At 31.7% G+C, this 24509-nt stretch overlaps 1 protein-coding gene across 1 annotated transcript in view; it reads left to right on the forward strand.

The window, feature by feature from the left end:
- Positions 1 to 20302, forward strand: part of LOC143235647 (uncharacterized) — a 69366-nt gene extending 49064 nt beyond the window's left edge. The window contains exons 3-4 of the mRNA XM_076473872.1: positions 16852 to 17021; positions 20208 to 20302. Coding sequence (XP_076329987.1) covers positions 16852 to 17021; positions 20208 to 20302 — 265 coding nt within the window. The remainder of the gene's footprint in view (positions 1 to 16851; positions 17022 to 20207) is intronic.
- The last annotated feature ends 4207 nt before the right edge of the window (positions 20303 to 24509 follow it).

Raw genomic sequence — 24509 nt, forward strand, 5'->3', positions numbered from 1 at the left:
ATACTAAATTTATATCAGTTGAAGACGATGAAGATATACAGTGTTATTTCACTCTCATTTATATCAGTTTAAGACGAAAAAGATATAGCATGTTTTACACCAGATATGTCATTTCAAGACAATCAAGATATGTACTGCTCTTTTGTTTCATTTACATCATTTGAGAACTATGAATATATACAATGTTTTTATATAGAATTTATACAACTTTAAAACTATCAATATATAAAATCTTTTTATATTACATTCTATATCAGTTCAAGACGATCTAGATATACAACGTTTTTATACTACATTTATATCAGTGCAAGACAGTCAAGATATACCATGTTTTTATACCACATTTATATCAGTTCAAGACAATCAAGAAATACAATGTTTTTATACTACATATATATCAGTTCAAGACAATAAAGATATACCTTGTTTTATACTACATATATATCAGTTCAAGACAATCAAGATATACCATGTTTTTATACCACATTTATATCAGATACACAATGTTTTTATGCTACGTTTGTATCAGTTGAAGACGATTTAGTTATATGATGTTTTTATGCTATATTTTTTATCAGTTCAAGACGATGAAGATATTTAATGTTTTAAAACTAAATTTATATCAGTTGAAGACTATCATGGTGAACATGTTGTTATACTACATTGTATCAGTTCAGAACTAGAATATGTAGAATTTACCTATACTAATTTTATATTAGTTCAAGGCTGTGAAGATATATAATATTCTTACACTTTATTTATACAGTTACCCAATGTACCTGTTCTACATTTTTATCATTTCAAGACAGTCAAGATATGCAGTGCTCTTTTGTTTGATTTACATGAATTGAGAACGTTGATGATGTCCAATTTTCTTATATCATTTTTACTATATTTATATCACTTCAAGAGGATCCAGATATACAATGTTTTTATACCACATATATATCAGTTCAAGACAATCAAGAAATACAATGTTTTTATATCACATTTTTATCAGATTCTGAATGTACTTATTCCACATTTGTATGAGTTGAAGACGATTAAGTTATACAATGTTTTTACAGTAAATTTGTATCAGTTCAAGACAATCAAGATATACCATGTTTTTATACCACATTTATATCAGATACACGATGTTTTTATACTACATTTTTTTCAGTTGAAGACCATTAACTTATATAATGTTTTTATACTCCATTTATATCAGTTCAAGACTATCAAGACATACAATGTTCTTATACTTTATTTATATCAGTTCAAGACTATAAAGATATATAATGTTTCTTTACTATCTTCATATCATTTCAAAATTGTGACGATACAGTGTTGTTATACCAAATTTATATCAGTCGAAGACGATCAAGATATACAGTGTTATTTCACTCTCATTTATATCAGTTTAAGACTATAAAGATATAGAATGTTTTACACCAGATATGTCATTTCAAGACAATCAAGATATATAATGCTCTTTTGTTTCATTTACATCATTTCAGAACTATGAATATATACAATGTGTTTATATCGAATTTATACAACTTTAAAACTATCAATATGTAAAATCTTTTTTATACCACATTTTATATCAGTTCAAGACGATGTAGATATAGAATGTTTTTACACTACATTTATATCAGTTCTAGACAATCAAGAAATACAATGTTTTTATACTACATATATATCAGTTCAAGACAATCAAGATATACCATGTTTTTATTCCACATTTATATCTCATACACAATGTTTTATGCTACCTTTGTATCAGTTGAAGACGATTAAGTTATATGATGTTTTTATGCTATATTTATATCAGTTGAAGACCATCATGGTGAACATGTTGTTATACAACATTGTATCAGTTGAAAACTAGAATATGTACAATTTATTTATATTAAGATTATATTATTTCAAGGCTGTGAATATATATAATGTTCTTACAGTATATTTATATTAGTTACCCAATGTACCTGTACTATATTTATATCACTTCAAGACGATCAAGATATGCAATGCTTTTTTTGTTTGATTTACATGAATTGAGAACTTTGAAGATGTACAATGTTCTAATATCATTGTTATTGTATTTATATAACTTCAAGACGATCCAGATATACAATGTTTTTATACCACATATATATCAGTTCAAGACAATCAAGAAATACAATGTTTTTATGTTACATTTTTATCAGATTCTGAATGTACTTATTCCACATTTGTATGAGTTGAAGACGATTAAGTTATACAATGTTTTTACAGTAAATTTGTATCAGTTCAAGGCGATCAAGATATACAATGTTTTTATACTACATAGATATTAGTTCAAGAGTGAGATGATATACAATATTCTTATACTATATTTATATCAGTTCAAGACAATCAACATATATAATGGTCTTTTCTTTTCATTTACATCAATTGAGAACTATGAATATATACAAAAGATATAAAATGTTCTGATACCATATTTCTATCATTTCAAGACAATCAAGATATACAAGGTTTTTTTTTTATTTTTATGAATTGAGAACTTTGAAGATGTACATTGTTCTTATATCATTGTTACTACATTTATATTAGTTCAAGACCAACAAGATATACAATGTTTTATTACAACAAATATATCAGTTCAAGACAATCAAGAAATACAATGTTTAATACTACATTTGTATCAGTTCAAGACGATTAAGATATATAATGTTTTTACTACATTTATGAGTTGAGAGTTTTTAGATATACAATGCTTTTATATTTCATTTACTTTAGTTCAATTCTTTGAAGATATAAAATGTTCTTATAGTACATTGATATTAGTTCAAGAGTGAGTTGATATACAATATTCTTATACTATATTTATATCAGTTCAAGAGTTTTAAGACATACAATGTTCTTATACTACATTTATATCAGTTCAAGAGTATAAAGATATATAATATTTCTTTACTTTCTTGATATCATTTCAAAATTGTGACAGTGTACAATGTTCATATTCTAAATTTTTATTAGTTCAAGAATATCAAGATACAGTGTTCTTATACTAAATTTATATCAGTTTAAGACTATAAAGATATAGAATGTTTTACACCAAATATGTCATTTCAAGACAATCAAGATATATAATGCTCTTTTGTTTCATTTGCATCATTTGAGAACTATAAATATATACAATATTTTTATATTGAATTTATATAACTTCAAAACTATCAAGATATAAAATGTTTTTATACTACATTGATATCAGTTCAAGACAATCAAGAAATGTTTTTATATCACATTTATTTCAGGTACTCAATGTTCTTGTTCACATTTGTATGAGTTGTAGACGATTAAGTTATACAATGTTTTGTGCTATATATATATCAGTTCAAGACGATCAAGATATACAATGTTTTTATACTACATTTATGACTAGAGATTTTTCAAGATATACAATGATCTTATGCTTCATTTACATCAGTTCAATTCTTTGAAGATATAAAATGTTCTTATAGTACATTTATATTAGTTCGACATTTAAATTATATACAATATTCTTATACTCCATTTCTATCAGTTCAAGACTATATAGATATATAATGTTCCTTTACTATCTTGCTATCATTTCAAAATTGTAACGATGTACAATGTTCTTATTCTAAATTTTTTATGAGTTCAAGAATATCCAGATACAATGTTCTTATATTAAATTTATATCAGATGAAGACGATCAAGATATAGAGTGTTCTTTCACTCCATTTATATCAGTTTAAGACTATAAAGATATAGAATGTTTTACACCAGATATGTCAGTTCAAGACAATCAAGATATATAATGCTCTTTTGTTTCATTTACATCATTTGAGAACTATGAATATATACAATGTTTTTATATTCAATTTATAGAACTTCAAAACTAAATTACTAAATCACAAAATTACAATAACGTGGATAATACATATTGACATTGAGAACCTCACATCCCTCTGTGCCAATAAGAGGCTATGTTACAATATAAATTTGTGTACTATCCGACAATCTGACTTTCGCATCTCTTGATAGATGACAGCAGTAGTTCCGCAATAACCAATTGAAGAGTCGCTATGAATTTTTTTTGAAGTGTGAGAATAACCTTTTCCCGAGGTGGTATGACGAAAACCTTTTTTTTTTTAGTACAAACAGTAATGAATACTGTTGGGATCAATACCTGAAACTTCAAAAACACAGAAAGAAACTGAAAAAGGTGCGAAAGATATACATACACAAAGTCCTTTGTAAAGCCGATAAGTATCACTTAGATCTTTCGATGTGGACATAAAATGAAGTAAGGATAAGAGTATGAAAAATAATGCAAATAATAATATACGGATGATGAAGCTATACATAGATAGATCATCGCTGTATAAATTTCTATATTAAATTTAACGTTAGACTTTAAAATGCGTGAGTACAAAATGGTTAGGTTTTGGTTTGGTTTTAGAACTTCGTGCAAAGCTTCACGAGGGCTATCTGCGTCACTCGTCCCTAATTTATCAATGTAAGACTAGAGAGAAGGCAGTTTAGTCATCACTACCAACCACCAACTCTTGGGATACTCTTTTACCAACAAATAGTGGGATTGACTGTCACATTGTAATACCCCCATGGTTGAAAAGGCGAGCATGTTTGGTGTAACGGGAATTCTAACTTGCAACCCTCAGATTGCGAGTCGAGTGTCTTAACCATCTGGCCATGCTGGACCGAAAATGGTTGGGAAGTCTGTCAATCGACCGGTTCACAAAATTATTTCAATGTTCTTTAGGGTGAACCACCCTGATCAAACAGTGAACCTTAAAGTAAATATGGGTGCGAAAAATTACATTGAAATTACAAAAATATAGCACTAGACATAGTTTTGAAAAATTAAGCAAAATGTAAAATAGTATAGTATTGTGAATAGATCAAGATGTATAATTCATTTTATGTGATTATAAAAACACAAAAGTGTTTTATTGATCTACGAAACTGTTTATATTCGCTAAAAGTTAGTTGTTCTCTCGATAAACAGTAACTCAGAGAACTTTAATACTGTATTCTTGTTTGATATTTAAAATATTTAGATATCAAGGAATTTGGACTTATTTATATCATTTAAGGTAAATAGAATATGTTTTGTTTGTATGGTATGATTTTAAGTGAATAATCTAAAAAAATGGTGAGTTTCCAATTTTAATTACTAGTAAACTAATCGCTAAAAATAATATGTGACGATCCTCTAAAATAGTGAAAACTATTCTTTCTAACGACGGATAACGTTATTAAGACGATGAAATTCACATTGTTGCTTATAAGTAACCATGTGTGCATCTTTGAAATAAGTTCATAATTGTATGGGTCCATACATTAGTTTCAATGATTCGTAGTCTTTTAATAGAAAATATATAAATAATGGGTAAGTCATTCACTTAATATTTTTTAGTTGTAACAACACTGAATTACTAAACAAATAACATAGAGGCGGAAGAATGTGTTTTTTTTTTGTATAATTAACGTGATAATTGGTGTTCCCAAGATATTTTAGACAGTTAGTATATTCTGTGTGTGCGTGTAATAAAGCCTAGTTGAAAACATTTGTTCTGTCTTTGAATTAAAAGTATTGTAAGATAAACTTATTGCTGCTGTCAGAAGTAGCCATTGTCAATGATTTGAAATCTTCATCTAATATATAGCAACAATGTTTCTAAACATAAGATACTTAACATAATAACGAATCTTACATATTTAAGTGGAATCAATCTTTCATTTTGTTCCAAGTCGACTGATTCAGTATGACCATTTGCTGTGCGTGAGGTACAGTAGGCTATAATTGTTCATTACCCTATCAGATATCGAGAATACACATTGGTATTTATATGACTATGTAATGAACTTACATAGATAGCAACAGTGTTTCGTCATTAATAATCGTATTTCAGAAATGCACAGTTTAATTATTTACAAAGATTGTGTTTAATTGATATGTGTCACCATATTTTTACAGTTTTGTAAAGTGAATCATCTATTTTAAATATATTGTTAATACATAGATAGTTGCAATGTATTATAATTGACTTTTATTTTAATAAAAGTTTCCCATGAACATTACATACATTGTAAATATGTAAATAGCGACAATGTGTTATTATTAACTTTTATTTTAATAAAAGTTTCCCATGAACATTACATATATTGTAAATATGTAAATAGCGACAATGTGTTATTATTAACTTTTATTTTAATAAAAGTTTCCTTAAATATACTGTAAATATCACACATTCATTTTAATCTAAGTGAAACGCTATAGTTTTTCTGACATAATATTTAATAATTTATGCTGAGAAATAAATTAATCATTGAAATGTTTTGTAAGAAACATTTAACTTACAATAATTAAAGTATAATGTTCATTTGTAGAGTTCATTACGAAATATTTTGTATATTATAATAACAGTATAAATGAGTGTAATTAGCGATATGTAAAAGTGGATGTCATTGAGAATTTCTTTATAAGTTTATATAATGAATATAGTAACTGGTGTTTTGTATGCATGTGCAAAATACTGATCAAAAACTTGATCCTTGGATTAGCTAGCCACTTATTGCAAAATAGACTTGATCATTCTAATCCTAGAATTTTTCTAAATTTGAATATTTTGCTTAATCACGATCGTCAGTGTTTTCTTTTGAGGTACTAAGGCAAACATGAGCTTTATGTATAATCACAGAATACTGTTTTATAATTTATCTATAAAGTGAAATGATTGAATAATTATAATAGCGGTAATGTACATAAAGTTTTGAGATATGTAGAAAGGATTGTTTGTTTTGAATTTCGCACGAAGCTACTCACGGACTATCTGTGATAGCCGTTCCCAATTTAACAGTGTAAGGCTAGAGGGAAGGCAGCTAATCATCACCACCCACAGCCAACTCTTGAGCTACTCTTTTACCAACAAATACCAACAACCTAACATTATAACGCCCCCATGGCTGCAAGGGTAAGCATGTTTGGTAGGATGGGGATTCGAACCCGCGACCCTCGAATTACGAGTCTAGTACATTAACCACCTAGCCTGTAGAAAGGAACCGATAATGTTCTTTTCAATGTAACTAATGAGAAAAGGTCAGCGACTGATTAAGTTGAAATATCTTACAGTCCTACACTGTGTGGATGACCCTCCAAACAATCTTGTCTTGACATCAGTGTCCACACTGTTTGTGTCTGACCTTTGTAATTCTTAAACTTATTTCCAGATTGTATGCATGCGATTTGATATTAGTGCTTAAACTTTAGACAGTCTAAAATTTCTGATACTTTAATAAATATACTCTTCAAAAAAAGAAACGCAAAAGGGATATTTTTGTTATTTTAAAGAGAAATACATGTAATAACGTTACAAGCTCAGAGTATGTGATGGTACACGTGTTAGGGCACTGATTGTCAAACCAAAATGACAATAAAAGTTGTGCAATTGAAAATTATTATAGTGAACAATGTTTTTAGTTGCAAATACTCAGTTCTTGTCAAAACTATTTACTTGGTCTTTGGACATACTATGTATTACCGCAAAATATATTTGTTCATTCAAGACATGATTTTCTCTGTGAATTATAATCTAATTCAAACAGGTTACGTTAAATAGTGTTTTGAACAATTTATTATATCATTAAAAACCTTTAAACACTTGGTTGATAATTTAAAGAGTAAGTTTTAAGCAAGATAACGCCTTTTCAAGAAAGAGATTTAATTAACTGATAAATTGGCGTTAAGCATCCTTTTTATGATGGTTTACATACTATATTTATTTAATTAATCATTAATGAATTAATGTTAAGCTTTCATTTTAGGACGAACTAGTTAATTAATGAATTAGGTGTCTTTTTATTATTATTAATTTTAAAGGAATTATTACATTAACAACTGAATTAGTAATTATATTTTGTTCAAATATGTTTGACATTAGTCATGATTGCCTAGAAACACGTTCTTTACTTTGTGGCGGAAGGATTTAACTACTAATTCATTAATTAATGAACTAACAATCACTGTCCTTTTCAGGATTAACTAAGCGTCATTTATAGGGTGATTTAATTATTATTATTATAAATCGTTTAAGGATAATTTAATTAATTAGTGACTAATTATCGACATGATGAGAGTTATATGCAGGGGCGTAGATCCTGGGGGGATGGGGTATACATCCCCTCCTTCATTTTAGGTGGGGGGTATGGTGCATACAATCATCCCCCCTACAGTTTGGTCTCTTGAATTGTTTTATTACATCACAGGCCTACAAATTCTCGTGTTCTTATCAATCGAATTACATAATTAGACCTAGATGTAGGCTTTTTCAGTAGCTGAAATGTACATCTTTAATATAGGCGTGCTTCTAAGCTTTTCGATCCAAGCAATAGTTCGTAAGTATCAGTCAGTAGACCTAAGTATACATGCAAGTATCGCGGCCACAAGATTACTCTGTGACTGCATGTTTACAGCTTCCAGGTCCACGTAATCAGAGATTACCAATTTGAAAATTGAACAGTCCACATTAGTGGTTGCACAAATCATCCCCCACATCAGGTGTACGCCCCTGCCTACAGAAGTAGATATGGCCAATCTAGTGAAACATTAGGCTTCTCCGTCATGGGTTCTCATTTCAACTTTACCTTTGGTAGAAGAATCTGTATATATACAAACCACGACAATTTGTATTTCTTGTTGCTCTATCTACGTTACATTCTGTTTTCATATATTGTTTCATTTCAAAATGTTCCTTAGTGTTTCTCGTTAACTATTAGGCTTATTTCTGGCTTGAAATATAGCGGTTACCAAGAACGTCACCAGGTGACTGAAAAAAAGTATTAAAATATTTTAAACATATAATAGAAGATTTACATTTCAATGAAAGAATTATACCAAAAAAATAATAATATATATATATAGGTTATTTTAAAATTCTTACAAAAACTAAGTCACTGGTAAATAAATACATACACAAATGCATCTAATTGAAGAACCACCTCACATGCAATAACTAATACTTCTTAAGCGTTACTATATCATAGCAACTTAACGGATATTCAAAAGAAAGGAACACAATAATTCGAATCGAGAGTGAAGTTTAAGAATATAACTGCAAAAGTGTTAGAAGAAGCAATTATCCATATTAATTAAGTTGAAGAAAACAAAAGAAACACACTAATCAAGAACTATTAATATAAACAAAACAATGCAAAACAAATTGATTTATATTTTACTAAATTCTCTAGAGGTAATTAGCTGGTAAAAATATACCTTAGGTTTTATAAGCAATTACTGATTTCGATTACATTTAAAAGGCGTAAAACAACTAAGATAATGAATTAATGCAAAATAACCTTATCATCGTAATCTTCCGATAATCTCGACAAACGCTTTAAATGTTTCCATTAAATAAAAGAATGGTTGTTATCTAAATAATGAATTATTATAGCTCTAAGTTGTTATTTAGATAAGCCATAAACAAGCGACTTCTCTGGAAAGAATTTTTCCAAACAAATGTCAATGGTCGAATCCAAAGGATTGTTTGTGAATAAATAACTTACGTCAAAACTACCAACTAAACATCCATTATGAGGATGTAGATCTTTAATTATTTAATATAAGAAAGTGAGTCGAGGACAGTAAATTCATTAAATGTTACTAATCTGAGAATAAGTATAAGCAATTTGATCGTTTTATAGCTGTGCGTTCTGATTGCAGAAAGTATCGGGCCTTATGATTTGTTTGTTTATTTTATTAATTTTGATTGTTTCTTGACAGTTTAATTACAATTTCCGCACTATATTTTACTTTCTTGTCAATCTGTTCTTTTGTAGTTGAATTTTTCTCTTTGGAATTGTCTTAACTTAAAACTTTTACTGAAACGATGTAAAGTGTTTTTGCTAGTACATTTTCCACGATAACGAAAAGCTAGCAACGAATTTAAATTTCTTTTTCATCGAGATACGATGAAACTTCGAATAGATGGACAGTTTGTGTTTTGGAGACAATAATTCTGATGTTGTAACAGCTATGTGTTAAGAAAAGTTGTTGCACTTTTATTATTCTCACAACCATCGCCAGTATTTCGTGTTGTGAGAACACTACCTTGAACACTTCTACACTTGTTCTCTCTTCAGTTGTTATAGAAATTAGGACTGTTCATGTTATTATATTGTTTTATCACGATGTTTTTTATCAGCCTCATTGTTTCTTTTGTATTCAGCTGTTCGTTGCATCAAGTTTCAAAATAAATTTACGTATTTTATGCCATAAATTCAAACAAAAGATTAAAAAAAATTGATAAGTGTATTACAGGAAATATTATACGTCAAACAACGTTTTTTCAAATACTGCAATTTTAACATTGTTATGAAAAAAAGTGTAGATTTGGCTTAACTTTAGACAAACAAAGTTTCGTTGAAATTTATATATATTTGTTTCACTAGGATCACACAAACCAATGGCTAGCAACAAGCCTAAAAATTTGAATTATGTCCATAAAAGCTTCAAAGATAAAGGTAAAATATTTCTATTTTTCAATTGTCTAGTATTAAAAGTACAGGCAAAATCTTTTAATATTTCAGTGAAAAAAATTCTACGTTATTTATTTTGTCTGTAGACCGCCTCTTAGTCCCTTTTATCAAATTTACGTCAATTACAAAACTTCAAAACAAGTATCCAAAGTATGGAATTAAAACCAATCCCAACTTCACTTACTTCTCTTCGACAAAACATCCATAATAAATGTTTCTCAAGCAATTTCAATTCAAAATCGCAGAAAAGAAATCTTTAAAGAAAATATTTCATGTTAATACATTTCTTTCAACGCCTCAACTTCTACTTTTCAAGAACTAGACCTCTTGCTTCTTTTCAAGCATTAAACAAAGTCAGTTGTTTTAGCCAAAAACGAAGCAGTTGGTTTATCTTTACGAAAGTTAACTGAACCTGAGTTTTGTTTCAACCTTTTAATTAATTAATCTACATGCCGTGATGATGATGATAATTATATACTTCGTACAGGTCGTGTACAACTTCCAGTATCATATCCACCACGATGAAATAAATCAAATAGTAGTTTCAAATGATTTAATGGAGAACAATCGTTACAGCAACATTTCCTGTCTGGCTGTTATATAAAACCTCATTACGTCTAAAACATATAAATAACTGGTGTAATAGTTTTAGAGGTAAAGCAACATTATAATAAGTTAACAACAGTTTCCAACAGTTAATTAAGAAGATGATAAAAGTTGCGTTTAATTTAATTGAAAACCCAATATATACTCGGAATATTCATCGGATAAAAGCGGCTGATCATGTAGAAATAGTAAATATCTATTTTGAACCCTTTCCTTGTCAGAGTAAAGAAAGACTAAATGAGCCTAATATTTTAAGCCATAGTTATACAGAAACATCAGAAAATTCTAAGCATTTGAAAACTAACAGACATCTTATAGTCTGTACACCTAACCAGGTTATTACCAAACCAGTGCCACTTATAGAGGATCAAAACGTAGAAAGCAAATAATATTTATTGCAGGCCAAAAATATTGAATACGAAGGAAAATTTTGTTCAGCATCTCGTTGCCATCTAGCAGATATGTTTCTTTAATAAATGTATCTCAGATAAAACAAACATTATGAGAAGTCTTGACGTATTTTTCCAAAGAAATGCATCTCTGTTTCATAATTCATTAAATATGTTTACTCTTTGTTATTTCCAATGGTTCACAGATACACACTGTTGGCCAAAATCTTAAGGCCAATGAACATAAAGAAAAAAATATGCATTTTGCGTTGTTATACTCAACCACTTATTTGAGTAGAGCTTCGAAAGATGAATATAAGAAAAGGGAAAATAAAAAAAAATTAGCATTTTATAGGGAAAATGTGAACACAATGAAATTAGCCTAAATACTAGCTGGTCAAAAGTTTAAGACCATACTGAAACGAAGCGTTAAACGGTAAACACGTAACGAAATTCAGTCACTTGTGTTCAAGCATTAGCATTCTCAGCGTCTAACACTGACATCTCCTGTGTTATATTGGGTAAAAACATGGCAAAGGCTAAAAAAGTTGACAGAGTTTGAACATGGCAGGATTGTCGAACTGCAAAAGCAAGGTCTCTCTCAACGTGCCATCACTGGTGAGATTGGGCGTAGTAAAACTGCTGTTGCAAATTTCTTAAAAGACGCTGAGGGATACGGAACGAGAATTTCAAGTGGTCGACCCAAGAAACTTTCGTTGGCGTTGAGCAGGAGGATTCGACGGGTTGTACGGCAAAACATCAGCCGATCCTCGAACCATATTAAGGCTCTTACGGACGCAGAATGCAGCTCAAGAACAATAAGACGACATCTATGAGAGAAAGGCTTTAAAAACCGTAAACGTCTTCAAAGGCCACGCCTCCTTCCACACCACGAAACACCTCGGTTAAATTTTGCTGAGAAACACCAAACATGGGACGTAGAAAAGTGGACGAAGGTTTTGTTTTCTAATGAGAAAAAATTAACCTTGATGGCCCAGATGGGTTCCAACGTTACTGACACGATAAGGATATCCCACCAGAGACATTTTCTACACGACATAGTGAAGGAGATTCCATCATGATCTGGGGTGCTTTTTCCTTCCATGGAACAATGGAGCTTCAGGTTATACAGGGCGTCAAACAGCAGCTGGCTACATTGGCATATTAGAGAGAGCATCCTTATTAACTGAAGGCCCTCGCTTGTGTGGAATAGACTGGATAGAAGGACAACGCTGCAATCCACAATGCCCGCAGGACAAAGGACTTTTTCATAGTGAATAACGTGATTCTTTTGGACCATCCAGCGTGTTCGCCAGAACTAAACCCCATTTAAAATGTTTGGGGGTAGATGGCAAGGGAAGTTTATAGAAATGATGGTCGTCAATTCCAAAGAGTGCATGATCTTCGTGAAGCCATCTTCACCACTTGGAATAACATTCGAGCCAGCCTTCTGCAAACGCTTATATCGACCATGCCAAAGCGAATGTTTGAAGTTATTCGCAATGACGACCGTGCAACTCGACTGAGACCTCTTGTTGGGCATTTAGGGTTAGGTCATACGATGTTTATATTATTTCAAGGTTTAATGTCAGTGCTCAACTTATTAAAGAGGCTAAAAATTTCGTTAGAAATTTCTGGCATAAAATGGTATGTCGGTAGAGAGGCTAGGGATTAATATAATATATTGTAAGGTTTCGACCTTTATTAAAAGCCCTATTTATAATGTTTGGGCTAAATCTCTAGAGAGCACTAGATTTTCTATGTATTTCAATTCAGTTTCTAAGTCTTCTTTGTGGATACAATGTTATAATAAAATGTAATAGTGAGTTTGTGAATTTAAGGTTCTGTCACCAAAAGTAAAAGCAATCTTTCACTTCATGTCCTATTTACATGTATTTAAACATATCCGTGTGTATAACATGGAATAATTCGTAAAGATATAAGTTAGAAGCTTCTTAGAAGTCAAGTTATTAATGAACACAGCTTTATAATCTTGTCTCTTAAAGTTTACTATCAGACAAAATCAACCATGATGTAAAAGAAAACATAAAATCTTGCTTTTATCAGGATACCACATCTCTTCCTAGGGAAATCAATAACACCTTCTGCGACCTCAAAGAGAAGTCAGTTCCTGCAGATGTTGTCACACAAGCGACACTTAACATTGCAATTTATATTGCCGTGACATTAGTCAAACGTGCACATGCCATGAATCACGAGAATAATTATGCAATCTGTAGGATACAACGCAGCATGACAATGAACGTGAATACCAAGAAATAAAAATATTTGTTACCCTTCAATTTGTTCTTATATGCTCTTGAAACAAAACACGTCAGAGGACTCTTCACCAAACATTAATTTTATTAATATATTTCATGTGTATAAATCTAATTAAATATGATGTGTTCAGTTTATTATTTTCAGTTTAATTCATTATAGGGAAAAAACAAAGTTATCGAGGTAAATATGAAATGATCCTGCAGAAAGTAAGGTAACTGTTAATTTTACATTAAATAATAACAGTTTTGAACTGATGATGATGTCATACCAATGGTTGATACGATGTAATTATTAAAAGTCATAATCTACCTAGTGTAGATATTGTTGTTATTGTATTTTGAATTTAATTATTTAATATAGCAGATTCCTTACGAGATGTCAAAGTTAGTTTAGATGCTATTTAATTTTGTATAAATCAGCATTTTTTCATTTTATTGTAGGGGAGTCTAGGGCAATCAGTAACATCCGGAGCGATCTGCAAGAAAAGTCAATTCCTCCAGAGGTTGTGATACCCAAAAGGTATGCATTCTGAATTAAATCCTGACTCTTAGCTCAAGTGGTTGTCAGGGCGCTCTACTCCAAATCTGCGAGACGCTGATTTGAACCTTCGTCACACCAAACACGCTCACCCATTTAGCCGAAGAGAAGGACTAAAATATGACGGTCAATGTCTCTATTCGTCGATAAAAGAGCAACCGAATTGTTAACGTTTGTTGGTGTTGATTAGGTGCTTTCCCGCTAGTCTACAACTACTCAAAAAGTTAGCGCAGAGAGACCACGTTTAGTTTCGCGCAAAATTCAAAACAAACCAAGGAAAACTTAACACTTAATACGTTATGAAAACTGATTCTGTATCGAACAAACATTTTAAAGCTATAAACTACTATGTATTTTTCTTAATTAAATAGGACGCAAGCGGTTTGGAAAAAAATATGTAGCAGTTGATGTTTGTAATCTGAGTGTCGCGGGTTCGAATCCCAGTCGCACCGAACATGCTCGCCTTTTCAGTAGTGGGTACCCTGTAGAGTCGTTTTCACTTATCATTTTTCTTTTGGGCCCTCAATTCTTGTATTTCTGAATCAAGAAGAGAAATTTGATAAATATATTTTACGTGACCCTGAAATAACCATACTAAATTTTGTCGATATTTATGCCACCATATAAATACCGAAGCACGTTTAGTTTATTTGACGAACTTCAACTATCGTTTTTTCCTATACACTATTCCAGCCCTTTTTTCTTCTAAGTAACGTTACTATGGTAACTTGTGAATTAAAGTATAGAAGAATATGTAAACATCATTACATCTGCTATACCCAAAGTTATCGAAGTCTTTCATGTAATACCAGGACTATACAGTTTGGCTAGATACGGCAGATCTTGTAGTTGTTGAAACACTATTCATACTGTCTGAACAATAATTGTTTTCGTGTGAATCGTGATATTTATTAACTTTATTTCATTTATTATCCATTAACGCTAAGGTACCGATTTATCAATATAACACTGTTTATTTAAATAAATAGTGATCTCCTCTCACACACTTCACTTTTGTTAAATATACTATGACAAATTCATTATTTGTAATTATTGCTTCTATTACAGTGACTTTGTCCCGTACAATTACTCAAAAGGCAAAAAGTCATCACTCAAAAAAGCAGATCCAGGACGGTCTCCTAAATTCATGTAAACATGTGTATAACGTATATAAAGAGGAGAACAAAAGAACAATCAAAGAAGATTCGATCATCCAGACTGAGTCCGGGTGTCACGTCTCGTAAGTTCCATGTTTTATGGTTTAAATAGGATACCAAATTTTAATATTGCATGTACTCAAAGTAATAATTGCATTAGAAAAACAAGTTTTAATACATGATTTGACTGGACTTATCGCTTCTTATGGCCCTCTCAGAAACATACATTTCTTACTACGTATATCTATATAATCATTTTTCACAACATACAGTTTAGACGAAGGATAAGCACTAAAACTTTCGCGATAAGTGGCTTTGTGGAGAACATTGTGTGTCTTTTGTATATTTTTCTCATACTAGTGAAAGTTATACTGACTATTTAACTTTATTTTACCTAGTGAAATGACAATAATTTGTTAGCGGCCAAGTTTGTGCTGAAAATGGGCCTCAGTGTAATAATCATTATCTTATCCATAAAATGGTCCCAGTATTGTTTCCGGGGCACTAGTTATCTTAAAAAATACTTATGTGATTAAATGTCTAGAGGGAGAATAACTTGAACATTCAATGGATATTTAATAGACGTTTTTCTACTCTTTTATCAGACTTTCGTACATTTTAACACGAATATTCTCTGGTTAAAAATTGAGAGTTCATAAATTTCCAACTCTCCTGGATATTCCCTCAGTAGCTTGATACCGATATTTTGAATTATTGATTATTCCATATTCACATGGGCTAAGTGACAAGCCAGGATAACCTTAACATTTCTAATTCTAAACAACTGACCAACCACTCGGCAGAATTCACTGTCATTAGAAACTTTAGTCAGCTCTTAGAATCGATAACGGAGCCGACTGTTATTCCTACAACACGAGCACAAATGAAATTACTCACTGTGTTTAGCTGCATTGTGGCTCGAATTTTAGACATTGAGAAACACAATCCTACACAATGAATATCAGACACTGTTGGTTCGTCCAAGTGGAATGTAGTAAGTATAAATTAATGTTAACTTTTATTCTCAGTGAGGATCTGTTTGAAAGAAGCGTGTTGTTTATATGTGAAAAATGCAATAGTTTTTAACATGACTTTTGGATAATCGACCATTTCTAATTTAAAATGCATTTTATTGTAAACTTGCATGGAGTTCGTGGGACTTCTTTTAATATCCATGTTGTGGTTTTTATGTTTCTTACAATCATTCGCGTGGCATGATAGTAATTGGATGTTTTAACTTTTCAACTTGTACTGATTTAAAAGAGAAACAACAATCGCTGCTTTAACTATATTTTTCCTCCCACATGACATATCAAACCACACTCCAGTCACAATAACTGTGATGATGCTGACATAAATAACCAACCTACCCTCGATTACACGTGTGGTCGACTGACTGGTCTTCAACGAGATGGAGCACAGGTTGTGGAGGTGATAAAACCTCTTTATAAACCATACGGATTTTTTATAGCTAAGGGAAGGATGAGAAACAGCAAACGTAAGCAGCCTTTTGTTTGTATCAGAACAGCATTTCTTTTATTATTATTATAACCGTAAAAGAGGACCAAAATTGCCTGTTTTAAACATTTACATCACTATACAGTAGTGTGTTCTCTGTCTATCACTTAGTTAGTATACACTAAAATGATGTCACATAAAGGACGCTTAACAGTGCAATTTGCACATGCCATGAATCACAAGAATAATTATACAATCTGTAGGATACAACATAGCATGTCATATGAACTTGAAAAGCAACACATTAAAATATTTGTTACCCTTCATTTTGTTTCTATCTGTTCTTGAACCAAAACACGTTAGAGGTTCCTTCATCAATCATCTAGTTTATTAATATCTTTCGTGAGTGCAAATCTAACAAAAGATGAAAGTGTTATGTGTTCAATTTATTATTTTCATGTTTATTCATTATAGGAAAAACAAATTTATCGTGGTTATCTTTATAGCATAATTCTGCAGAAAATACGGTAACTGTTAATTTCAAATTACAATAACAACAATTTAGAACTAATGACGATACCTCACCAACGGTCGCGTGTGTGTTTTCTTATAGCAAAGCCACATCGGGCTATCTGCTGAGCCCACCGAAGGGAATGGAACCCCTAATTTTAGCGTTGTAAATCCATAGACATACCGTTGTACTAGCGGGTAGCACCATTAACGGTCGCAACGATGTCTTTATAAAAAGTCAGAATTTACCTCATTGTGAAGTTGCATGTTATTGTATTTTGAATTTAATTATTTAGTTTAGAAGATTCCTCACTAGATGTCAAGGTAAATTTAGTTCAGACGCTATTTATTTCTTATAGAAATCAGCATTTTTTATTTTATTTTATTTCAGGGGAAAGTAAAAGTTATCTAAATAATTGGCCCGCATGGCCAAGCGCGTAAGGCGCGCGAATCGTAATCCGATTCATTGTCGAATCATTAACAACAATAAGATAATTTAATGGAAGAAGGATTTTAATTGGTTAACGCAATCTAAATCTTAGAGCATTTTGTCTTCTTCTACGGACAATATTTTTTTCAAGCTATTTCGTATTCCTAATTTTAGTAGGGTAGGTATGTTAACGATAGAATTGCTGAATTCATATCCACAGAACACATACTAAGTTCTTCAATAACGTTAACTCGATACACTCTAACACCCGTGAACAGGAAAAGCTAACCAAATCGCATTTATTAACCTCAAGATAACTAGAACTGATACAAAATTCAAAACAAATCCACAGAAAAATCACCCATACTGGATTATACATTCCCTGGGACTCAGTAACTGTAACAAAACAGAAACTTAATACATTAAAAAACCAAATAAACATAGCCACAAAACTATGCTCACCCAATAAAATTAACAAAATAAAAACACTTCATCAACATCAACAAATTTCCTCAAAAAATTGTGGAAAAAAATATATGCACACACACCTATACCAACAACAAACAAACAAACAACAATAAATCCCAAGATACAACAAACTACAAAACCTTATATTGCTGCATACCATATGTTCCCGACATCAGCGAGAAAATAACCAATATTTGGAAAAAACTTATAACAAAACACAACATTCAAGTAAACACCAAATTTATTCAAAATCCAGGTACAAAACTTAAGTCCATACGATGTAAAAACTACACTGACAAACACAACACCAATATAGTTTACAAAATACAATACAACAACTACCACGACTTCTATATTGAGAAACAAGCAGAAAAATGGAAACTAGATTCAAAGAACACAAAAAATACCTTCATACGTTTTGCACACTGCAAATCAAATATACACAACAAACCATTGAAAACTCCCAGATACTAAGTAGGAAACAAATATAAACAAACGCAAATCAAAAAAGCCCTACTTATACAAAATCTGAAACCAAATTTAAACTAATGTAAACGAACATCTTCATGGCTAACAACTCGAAGAATTCTATACAGACTAGTTATAAAAGAATAATTCCAGGAAAAGATATAATTTATGTACAAAGCTTCACTGAAGAAAATAGTTTTTCAGCCCCGACTGACGGTTCAATTGAAAAATTTAACTGTTATTAGATACCTGGTTCAGGTGTCATTAGTTGTAAATCCCTCAACAAATATGCAGCGAACATTAGCATATCAAACACAACACCAATATAGTTTACAAAATACAATACAACAACTACCACGACTTCTATATTGGAGAAACAAGCAGAAAAATGGAAACTAGATTCAAAGAACACAAAAAAAATACCTTCATACGTTTTTGCACACTGCAAATCAAATATACACAACAAACCATTGAAAACTCCCAGATACTAAGTAGGGAAACAAATATAAACAAACGCACAATCAAAAAAGCCCTACTTATACAAAATCTGAAACCAAATTTAAACTAATGTAAACGAACATCTTCATGGCTAACAACCCGAAGAATTCTATACAGACTAGTTATAAAAGAATAATTCCAGGAAAAGATATAATTTATGTACAAAGCTTCACTGAAGAAAACAGTTTTTCAGCCCCGACTGACGGTTCAATTGAAAAATTTAACTGTTATTAGATACCTGGTTCAGGTGTCATTAGTTGTAAATCCCTCAACAAATATGCAGCGAACATTAGCATATCAAATTATATAATCCTGAACTGATCACAAGCATACTTATTAAAATGAATCTCTTATTTCTTACTTTACCTTACCTTACCTCATAAATTTCTATTTTTACATTTTACTTACTGTTATAATAATGAATAAAGAAAAGTTGGTCTTTTCTTATTTTTGGTATCATAAAACGTGAGCTTTATTTTTTATATATTAATGGTATTCATACAATAAATAATGCTTTATGTATTTAAACACACAGAAAACACTGTCCAACAAATATGATAATTTCTGGATTTCTGACTCTGAAATAATATCCTTAAAGAAATTCAGCTTAATTTTCCAGTGTAATTTCAAATGACAAAACAGACAGTTTTGTAAAGAAAACAACAAACTTGATCGTTTGATATGTTAAAACTTTAGCTCTCTTTTGGGTATAAATAATATTGTGTGAAACATTGAAGAGAACTATTGGTATGTGTGAAAGATGGAATGCATTAGGTGAGTCTGATTAACCAGTTTATGTTTTGTAGAGTAATAACAATGAGAAATCTATGTTAAATTTCTTATTTTTTGAAGGGATGTTCAACGAATTAGAGAAGAGGAAAGACCGAGTGATCAAATGTCAGAATTCTAATACCAGGGAAATTTATGATTTTAAATACTTCTTTTAAGAACAAGAACTTAAAACTAATACAATATTAAAATTGTGTTCGCTAACTATGTTTTTATACCAAGTTTATCTGTGTATATTGATAATAAAGTCGTTGATTTAAAATTTAAACATAACTCTGTAAAACATTGTGACATGTACACCTTGAGTTACAAGATGTAAAAGGTCTAACAAAGTAGATACCTTTAAACACAATCGCCACAAAAGTATTACATTTGAACATGTTCGCCAAGAACTTTCAATAATAACATTAAAAGGCAGAAAATATCCTTCAATTATCATTTTTATTTTATTGTCAGGAGGTAGTTCAAACTGACCAACGTTGTATAGAGAAAATAACAGATAAAATATAGTTTTACTAAAAACAAACAATTGTATTTAAGAGGTTTTGGAGATAAAGTAAAATAAAGTTGAGATTTTTAGATGAAGAAGATTGTTTTTATTCTTAACATTCACATCACTTTCCACACAGCCCAGTGACAAAAGTACTCAATATATTCACAGAAACATTGTTTTTTAGTTTATTACAAATATGTCACTAAAATATTTTCTTTTTTTATGTGAAACACTTACAATGTTTACTGAAAGTCTGTTAAGTTTCTTTAACATATATTTACTGCATTAACAGTTAGTAGTATCAAAACTATAAACAAGTAAACACAAAGATGTAATGTGGAAAGTCAACCAAACCCATGTTGAGACAGCTAAATATATACAATAGCCAAGGGAAAACTGCATTTTGTGTGTTAACCACTGATATGAAACTGGTTAAATATCTGAACTATAAATTAGTGCACCATGTCTTACATCACTTGACTATCTGTACTCTAGAATACTGCCATGAAGTGGTTAAATGTCTGAACTATCAATTAGGGTACCATGACTTTAACTTGTATGTATTGTTTTCATTTAAGTGATTCAAGTTCAAAACCAGTTCCATTAATCAAATATTAGCTTCAGTACATACGTTAAGTGGGAATTGTTGTGAAGGGTACTACAAGTTTTTAAGTCTTTCACTATATGTAAAAATACTGTATAAACACTGATAATGTCAACATTGAACAAGTGTGAAGCTTCTGAAAAAAATGAGAAGTGTTCTTCAAAAAGTAAACATTTAGTAACATACATGATGAACACTATTGATGAAATACTATTATGATATACTCATTTGATTCTTAAAACTGAGGAACTAGATACAGCATGTAGTGTTTAAAAATGTAACAGACCTATTCCTTATGTCTTATGGTAAATATAATTAATTATAATCACACATTCCTAGCATTTACATCATAACAACCAAAGTAAACCTGATATTGAGTTAGTTAACAATACTGACAATGAAAGAATTAGTTACTTTATAAGAGAGAGTAGATGACTTTATAGTAAAACTGTTATACAATCGGTTGACAAGACTAACATTTAAGAATTTTAATACCTCAGAGAACAGCATGATAGAAAACTGGTGGTAAATAAGGTATAAAATATTGACACAAATTTGTTACTCAATCAAGCAAATGGAGTGACAAAAAATTTAATACTGTGTCAATAGACAAAACTGATAGAGTAACTGGTGAAAAGATTAATAAAGAAAACTGGTTCTCAGTTGGAACAAGTGTGCCAATAAACAACCCAAGTGCTTTAGAAGACTGTGGTTTAAATTAAAGAAATCTGGTCCTGAATCAGGTGAGAAAAACTACTGTCAGTCACCTAAAGTTGATCTTTCCAGTCCAGTATCCGAGTTATGTGACGTTATGGCCATTTTCAAAAAGGAAAGTAATAAAAAGGTTTTAAAAGACGTGTAGCAAAATTATAATAATAACTCGCCAGGATGGCTAACGGGTAGTTCAAACAGCAGCATCAGTCACCTGAAGCTGGCCTTTCTAGTCCTGCTTTCGAGTTATTTAATGTTACGGCCATTTTCTAATTTCAAATCGAGGTAGATGGACTTTGATTCTTAAAAGGGAATCACACTAAAAAAAGGTCTAATGTATAAATTAAAAAGATTAATGGCCTTTAAAAAACTAAAAACATTACCAAGGGAGACAGTGTCACCATCACCAATAACTCTGTCTAACGTTATGGACAAACCTCAGGACAGAACATGTTTAAAATGGTGCCGTCGTTGAGAGTCGTAACGACTGCAAGAAAGTAAAATGTGGCTTATTGTGACCTGAGTGTTACACAGACTGCATACTAGTGCATCAGTTCCAGATAAAAGAAAACGATGAATTGAAAACTGTAACCAATGCGTAGTCTAGTTAGAACAACTTCCTCTTTCCGATCCGTACTGAGGCAAGACGGCCAAAGTCCAATATAGGGTTTTATTTGGAAAAGCTTGTTGTCACGTTGCTCACTGCAGATGACTTAAAGACTGTAAGAAGCAATGGTGGGATAGGATGACCAGATAATACACCAATGCTATCCAAGGACAGACCCAATTTATCCAGCTAAAAGGAGCAATGTAAGATCGTCTATTCTGTAAAAAGTAAGTCCCACTGAGGAAGAAAACACAACCTCAGATGGGATGCTTTGGTGAGGAACGAAGTTTCTAAGCACATAGTAAAGACAATTGTAAATGGCGGACGTGCAAAGAAAGTTCATGAGACTCTTTGTATAAGCTCTGAACTGGGGAAGTGCAGAAAGCCCTGGTGCAGAGATGAAGTCCTTGATAATTAATGGGATACAGCATTTTAAAGCCGAGGTCTTAATAGAGCCAGAGACCAGTGATCCATAGTCGAGTTTCGATCGAATAAGAGCACGATATATCTTTAGCATAGAATATTGATCTGCTCCTAAGTGGTGGAAGAGAGACACTGAGAATGTTCAGTGCTCTTGTGCATTTGACCCATAGCTGCTTGATGTGTGGTATAAAGGTCAGCTTACGGTCAAGAGAAGCCCCAAGAACTTTGTCTCAGGGACAACAGGCAATAGTAAGAGGGAGTTGTTCAGTGATGGCATTAATTTTTATACTGAAAAGTGTGACACTCAAAACATAGTCCTGAAAAACTCCAAGTTCCTGTAGAAAAGAAAGAGAAAGCGTAAAACCCACACGAACTTGGAATCTCGTGTCCATTTAATTTTTTTTAAATACAAATTGGCAAATGGCCACGTAACCCATATATATGGAGGTCTCGCAAAATGCCATACCCCATGTTGTATCATAAACCTTCTCAATGTCAAAGAATATTGATACAAGATGTTGTCATTTGAGAAAGGCTTCTCTGATTGATGTTTCAAGTCGAACTAGGTGGTCTACGGTGGAGCGCTGTCATCAGAACCGACACTCGGTGGGCGAAAGGAGGTTGTTTGATTCGAGGAACCAAACAAGACAAGCATTAACTTTCCTCTCTAAGGTCTTACAGAGACAACTCGTCAAAGCAACTGGATGGCAGTTTGAAGGAATCTTGGAACCCTTCCTAGGCTTAGAATAAGGTATGACAACAGCCTGGCATCTGGAAAGACATTCTAGTGCCAGATCCGGTTAAAATAATCAGAAGAATAGCAAGAGAAGCAGGAGATAGATGGCGCAGCATCTCATAGTGTACATCATCAGATCCAACTAATGTACTGCCAGACTAATGAAGGGCAAGTTTTAGTTCCACCAGTGTAAAGGAACGATTATAGTCATAAAGAGAATTAGCTCAAAAGAAAAGAGGTGGTTGCTCTGCCCGAGTCTTGATGACTAAGAAGGTGGAGGCCCGTTTCTGAGCCTTTCGTGCCATGTAGCAGGTAGGATTCCACCACAGACGAGGATATAGTAGAAAACGTGTCGAGGTTTTAGGAATACATTGAGTAGCTGCTTGTATAATACAGTCAGTTACTTCTGCCACACAGTCATCTATTGATGGCTTACAGAAGATGGTAGGATCGAGTTCTGCGAGAGCAGTGAAAGAGGACCAGTTTGCGTGATCCAGCTTCCACTGGGACACGCAGATCGGTTGGCATCGAACATGGCCAGTTTCTCTCAAAATTATAGGAAAATGACCACTGCCTCGTGGATTATTGTCAACCCTCTATTAAAAATGGGAGAATAATGAAGGGAGCAAATTGAGAGATCATTAGCAGTAAAGAACTGACTAGGTGCGTGAAAATAAGTAGAAAAATCAGTAATGAAAAGAGAGATATGGTTATCAGAAAGCATATACTCTACAAAGGGACCCTCCTATCAATATCAACACTTCCCCAGAAGGGATGATGTCCATTAAAGT

This window comes from Tachypleus tridentatus, chromosome 12 (genome assembly GCF_004210375.1).
Source record: "Tachypleus tridentatus isolate NWPU-2018 chromosome 12, ASM421037v1, whole genome shotgun sequence".
In the NCBI taxonomy this organism is placed as follows: domain Eukaryota; kingdom Metazoa; phylum Arthropoda; class Merostomata; order Xiphosura; family Limulidae; genus Tachypleus; species Tachypleus tridentatus.